The sequence below is a fragment of the Carya illinoinensis genome, chromosome 3, assembly GCF_018687715.1.
Source record: "Carya illinoinensis cultivar Pawnee chromosome 3, C.illinoinensisPawnee_v1, whole genome shotgun sequence".
Classification (NCBI taxonomy): domain Eukaryota; kingdom Viridiplantae; phylum Streptophyta; class Magnoliopsida; order Fagales; family Juglandaceae; genus Carya; species Carya illinoinensis.
The window spans coordinates 11,372,827-11,379,614 of NC_056754.1; the positions used below are offsets into that span (position 1 = coordinate 11,372,827).

General features: G+C 32.5%; 1 protein-coding gene across 2 annotated transcripts; it reads right to left on the reverse strand.

The window, feature by feature from the left end:
* Positions 1-2,139: 2,139 nt before the first annotated feature.
* On the reverse strand, positions 2,140-3,493 carry LOC122303262 (36.4 kDa proline-rich protein-like). Of its 2 annotated transcripts, none has more exons than XM_043114955.1 (2): positions 2,524-3,493; positions 2,140-2,367 (listed from the first exon to the last, which is right to left on the reverse strand). In XM_043114955.1, the coding sequence occupies exon 1, from the start codon at positions 3,189-3,191 to the stop codon at positions 2,535-2,537; it is 657 nt and encodes a 218-aa protein (XP_042970889.1). In that variant the 5' UTR covers positions 3,192-3,493; the 3' UTR covers positions 2,140-2,367; positions 2,524-2,534. The 2 variants fall into 2 exon arrangements, with proteins under 2 accessions (XP_042970889.1, XP_042970888.1); XM_043114954.1 differs by having other exon boundaries at positions 2,528-3,489.
* Positions 3,494-6,788: the final 3,295 nt, after the last annotated feature.

Here is a 6,788-nt window from a genome sequence, read left to right on the forward strand (position 1 = left end):
AATCTTAAGAAAAACCATACGAGGGCCAATCATTGTATCAGCATGTGGAGCCTTCGCACTAGCGAGAGTAGGGTGGCCTTTGATTCATTTTGAAGATTTGAGTTGAATGAATCCGCAAGTATCTCGTGTATGATCATCGGGCCTCGAAGCAGCGGCAACGCATGGGTTGGACAAAATGTGAGCCTCAATCATTGATTGGATGGTGGCATTTAAGAATTTGAGTAACTAATAGAATGAAAACGAACGAATCGAATACATATTGCATCATTTAATTATAATCAGCCATAATTTTTTGTTTTTGAAAAAATAATATTATCATAATAATAAATTGAGTTGAGCTTAAATTAGAAATTGATTCATGTGGTTGTGGGAGTAGTACACGCCATATAATTTATAAACTATACCTAGCGATATATCATTGCTGATCGTTTGAATTTAACCCATGCCAGCCGATTCTAATCGAGTTTTATTTACCCTCTTTACCTTAGGAAGCTCGTCCATAGTTGTCCTTGTATTCTCTAATCCGTCGCGGCTGCTTCACGAAGCAATTCAAGTGACCCACAACTTGCAATAAAAATCATGTCCGCACCAAGTTCGCCGTATATATAATCTTTTTCACCAGGGAAAGTGTGGCCACGAACCCCATATGTTTTTTTGTTTCTCAAACAAGCATATATATAATAAACAGTTATAAGATAAAAGATTCAATAGGTCAAGTGGAAACTCCCCAACAAACATCAATATCCCAAACTAGTAAATACAATACAAGAAAAATAAAACAAAGAGGGATAAATTTGGAGCCAATGACTCACTTGCCACTTATTTTCAATAAGGATAAGTCGCTTGAAATGGTTTTAAAGTAGTATGATAAATTGGCTGTAAAACTACTACTGGAAGCTATAGTGGATTATTGTGTATTACATTTTGCTAATTTGGATTGGCTGAAAGCCAAGATTTTCACTACCTCTTTAACTTTATCTTTGGTCAGGAGAAATAGAAATATAGAAAAATAACAATCGAAAAACGGATCGAATCGCCGGCGGACAGCAACCATTGTTTGTGGCGGGTGTAGTCCATGAACTCCATATGTTTGAAAAGCATTACGCCTAATACTTATTATCCAAGATAATTAGCTAGGATTCGTTATTAATAAGACCATATATATATATATTAAAGTAATTAAGTAAGTTAAATTTGATTTACGACTCGATTCTTAAGTTTCAATATTGTTAGTTGATAATAGCTAGTTTATGTGACTTTCCGAACTTCGATCTCCATCAAAAAATTGTTTATTTGCGTTTTGCAGTGTAATAGATCATCATTACTCTCATTTCGGCCTTTTGGAAGATTCTAAAACAATCAATTCCAAAATCAAATTCAAGTTCAGGTCCGCTGTGATCGATTCATGAGCGTGTCGGTCAAATTTTTCTTCTCTAAATAATTAATTAATTTGGGCATGCAGTGCTACGAGATCATTTAGTACCAAATTAAAGACATAGATTAAAGTGCAGGTAATTAGTCCAAAACTGATTAATTAGTGTAATGACGTTTGTTCATTAATATTGCTGTAGTTTCCAAATTTCAACAAGCATTAATTCAGAAAAAAATTAATTATATATCAAGAAATGATATTTACAGTTGAGTGCACAAGTATTATATAATCATTTTAAAAAAAGTGAATAAATACAATATTTAAATAAAAATAATAATTTTTTAAGAATAGACTTTATACATTTTCAAGTCAACTACACAATATTTACACACTTTACGACTATACGTAATATTATTCTTTATTCTTTTATACATATATTATATTATATGCCTGCAAAATTCATAATCATAATTTAAGATTCGTATGCAGCCAAAAGACATCCATATGGACCAGATAATCACGTGGAGTCACCGATACATGTTCATGAACTACGTACCTATCATAATTGTCTTTCCTATGCAGCGAAAGCACTAGGAAACACACATTCACGTGATGAGCAGATACAGAAACCGATCAAGCCGCGAGGAGTGTGTGTGAGGCTCCGAAATATATATATATATATAAATAAATATAGGGAGAGAGAGAGAGAGAGAGAGAGAGAGAGAGAGAGAGAGAGAGAGAGAGAGAGAGATCAGGTTCTCACTAACTATACGAAATTAAACAAGTTTATTCATAATACGTACGTAAATGCAGCTACTGCGCATGCGTATAACACAACGCAATATTGTCCCACTAAAACATTTATTCCCACAGTATGTATATCATTTTGATACACAGTGAGCTAGATATATGGACGGAACATGATTAACATACAAGTTCTGTAAAAAGTAGATCGATCTTCCGTTTTATTTTCCTTCCACACATATTATATATTCCTGAAAGCACCAAACAAAACAGTACTATTAGTCATTACATTTATTAACATTTTCATTTATAGACCAAATTATAATCTAGTTAGAATGCAGAAGAATTAACATCAAACCAGGTAAAACAAAAAACTTCAAAGAAAGAAAAAAGTAAAATTGGAGTACCGGCCTAATATTTATGCGGAACATTTAAACCCTGGCGGTGGAGTTTTGCCACAACCAACGAGGAGCTCAAGAGCGATGGGAATTATGATATTGAGATTCAGAAGCTTAGCCTTAATGGTGGTGCAGAGGCATACAGCGGCATCCAAGTCCAACAGTCCTTGCAGCACTGGACAGCATGTGTCCTTAGCACTACTGCCAATCCCTACGTGCACAAGGCCGCCTAATACGTCCACGCATGCACCTAACTTCAGAGTGTCGATGGGGCATGTTTGCGGTCCTTGTGGAGTCGGCGATGGTAGAGCATGAGGTGGGGGAGGAGGGCATGGCGTTTCTGTTGGGGGAGGCTTCGGCACAACTGGTGGTGGCTGGTAAACAACGGGAGGTTTGGGCACATAAGGCGGTGGGAATACAATGGGAGGTTTGGGGACATGGGGAGGGTAAACAGGAGGCTTGGGTGTTACTGGAGGTTTAGGTATGTGGGGAGGCTTTACCACAGGAGGAGACTTCGGTGGGCGAGGATGAAAGGGTGGCTTTATGTGGGGAGGGTGTTTAGGTGGGAGTTTCGGGGGATATTTTGGAGGAGGACAGTAGGGTACAGCAAGAGAATTGAGCAAATTAGCAGCCAAGTTTAGTAGTAGAAAGAGAGAAGCCAGGGCATATTTCCCCATATTTTTCAACAAACTCTACCACTCGGGGATGTGTTGGGGTATTCAGTGAATGAAGATACCGTCTGATGCTTCTGCCTTCTTATAGACACAGCGATCAGTCATACAGTCAAGTGCTTTTTTCCTTGAAAATATCGGATTTTCATTTCTTCTGTAAGGGGGGGTTTCTTTGTTGATCTCCAGAGGGCCACCACGTTGTATTCTTTCCTGGATAGTCAATGATCAAGTTGAAAGCGTTTGGCACAAGCTTTTTTGTGCAGACAGAATTTGAGACTTTCAGGACTAGGCCGGGAATCATGAAAACGCGGTTTTGTAATAGAGGACATGCATTTCCTAAAGCCACATGATTTTGACACTCTTTTCGCCGATTTTTTTGGACGTAAATAGATGACTTTGACACTCATACTCACTCAGAAAAACAGATCTTTTTATTTTTTTCATACTATAAAATAAAACGATGAGACACTCCGAGTCCCAGATTTTACAAAACGATGAGACACTCCCAGATTTTACAAATCGATTAGATAAGGAGAGCTCTTTTTTATTTGAATCGACTAGTCGACTCCTCCCACTGGTGAAGATGTCGGCCACTGCAAACCAATAATTTAGAATTAGCAACTAAGGATTTTCGACCTTATTATACATTTGTTTAGATCTACATGATATTTAGATTTCGAAGCCAGCCACTGTGTGTTCATGTGTGTATTATATATCCTAATTGCATGTACATTTCTTTCTTTTAAAAGAACAAAAATGTACGGTTAAAATTTTACGGTTTGTGAAAGAATAATGATACGTATAAATTCAAAATTTACAAACTTCTGCATATTTTTATATAAAAAAGAAAAAATTAAATCTTAATGTGAAAAGTATGAAAAATATTTCACATTTTTTTGGCTTGGCTCACTCTTACAAAAGTTTCGTGCATTTGGGACTTATCGTTACTCTTTGTGAAATTGCTTGTCGGCTATAAATTAACATGATCAAAATATCTTTTCCTTTTTTTAGGTTCACTTTTATGCCTAGTATGTAGAGTAAAAAACAAGCATAATCATCAGGTGCATGCAGAAGGCTAGGAATTATCCGTTTTAGAGGTCTGTCCAAAATGATCAATGGGAAAGACCCAAAATCATCTTAGGTGAGGTTTAGATGGTGGGTTATTAAGGTGGAAGTTAAAATGAAAGTAAAAGAAATTGAATTATTAGAATATTATTTTTAATATTATTATTATTTTAAAATTTTAAAAAAATTAAATTATTTATTATATTTTATATAAAATTTTAAAAAATTATAATAATTAAATAAGATTAAATTGAAATTAATTCTCAACCCAAACGGAACCTAATAAGCAAGTCAGAACGTTCTGCAGAGGAGACAGACGCGGCCGCCACACAAAAAATCCAACGAATTAACAAATATATAAACATAGCGATAAATACATCTGGCACACAAGGCAGATGATAGTTCTGCGCGCAATTCATAGAAACCATAGAAACAACTGGCTGGTCCCCAAAATGCTGGTAAACAAAGGCGAAAAATAGTCTAGCATATAAGCCACCGAGTCTTTCGAGATATAGTGTTAAAGAATATAATAAATTTATATTTTTTTTATCAATTTAATTTTTTTAGATAAATAATAATTTTACGTAGTATCAAAATAAAGGTTTTGAATTCGAATCATGACTCTATACTCTATTTTATTTAATTAAATATTTTATATATTAGACTCACTGATTAAAGGGGATCCGGCCCGCACGTGAGAGTATCAACTTAAATTTTTAAGATAAGTGATAATTTCACAATAAAAATAAGAGTTTAAAGCTATTTAAATTTATAAAATACTTAATTGTGGTTATTTTGGGATATACGTACATGATACAACAAAGTACTTGGTATTAATTCTCAGGTTTTTTCCCCTTTCACGAGCTCGTCTCTATAAATAGATGATCTTATATCATGCGATGATTTAGGCATCTCTCTCTTGGATGTCCATTTTATGGAGACAATTGAAGTTTAATTTTTTTCATGTCTTGGAAATTTAGTTGTATATTAATTACTAATAATTAGATGATTCATATATATTTTATAATAGCACTTTCAAATTAATTTGGTAAATCGTGGAATTATTTCTTATGTTTATTGTTTAATATAGTTTTTATTTTTTTTTATAATGCACCTTTCTCTGCATTATAGGTTTCTTTATATTCATTTAACAGCAATATTCATGTTATTGTCAATTAATTCTAAGTATAATTTGTTAAATGTACGCGTTTTGATATGCTGGTGATGATCATGAGGGCCAATTTTTTAGGTAAGATCGATTGAGCATATGTATTTATTTCCTGTATTATTTAATAATATTATTATCCTAATTAATTATTAAAATCTCGACTCTTATACCATTGTAAAATGATTATTGCCTAGTTCTTGTGCGTTAAGAATATTACACCGACAACAAGGTAAGCTTAATAAGACATATATACCCGATCAAATTTATTCAAGCCCGACGTCGTATTCATGAGTACGGTTAAAAAAAAAAATGGTAAATCGACCATGAATCAGACCTAACTGGTTCAATTTGGATCAATACCAGTTTGGTCGAAATTGAAATCGATTAAAAATCGATTCAGTCCTAATTTTTATGAAAATCGAATTGGACGGATCAAATTGAAATGTATGTATATTAATTTTTTTATGCTATATATTATACATATTATAAAATTAATATAATATAAAATTTTAATCTTCATCAATAAACTTGCTTTATCGGGTTAAATCATGTATGATTGATTTATATTTATTTGACAATACCTAATTGTAATTTTTAAGCCAAGTAGTTAATTGGTAAACAGTTATATTGTAATTGTTTTATACATTTTGGAGTTTGACCTCTTACTTTTGTGGTTGTATTTGTAATTGTTTGATTTTCTTTTCTTTTCTTTTACAGATTTTGTTTACGTTGACTAAATTGATTTTACCCTTTCTTTGGACATTTTTTTAATAGTTTTTTTTTTTTTTCTCGTAAGTAATAATTTCGTTTGACTAAAAAAGACATATAGTTGATTTGCATTATTTGAAAAACATTTTATCAAATAGAATAAGCGTGACATAAATATCGTCGCCGAAAATACATATAATTATCTAGATGGTGATCAGTCCTCTAAGAAGTTTCTAAATTATAAACGCACAAAGTCTTTCAGAACATAATAGCGAACGTGTCAAATGGTTACAGAAAGGAAAACCTTCGAATTAAGCACTCTCCTTAATTATTCACCTACTTGGATGAAATGCTAATATTAATGCCTATGTACGTAATAATATGGATGATTACTAATGAGTCAATGACCTTTCTACAGTAGTCGTACATATGTGCTTATTTTCTCTCAAAAAAATAATATATATATAAATTAAATAAAATAATGTTTTATTTAAATAAATAAATAAATAAAATTCATATAATAAGAAAGATATTATTTTAAAAATAAATTATAATTTATTTTAATTATAATTTTTTTAAAAATAAATTATAATTTTTTTTTTTTAAACGATTGTACCACTTAGACTAAGTCAACTAAATTGCTCGAATTAAGTACACTTGGA

What these genes read in the sequence shown, in the direction of transcription:
- LOC122303262 (XM_043114955.1), bottom strand. Translation starts at nt 3,191, where the DNA reads ATGGGGAAATATGCCCTGGCTTCTCTCTTTCTACTACTAAACTTGGCT.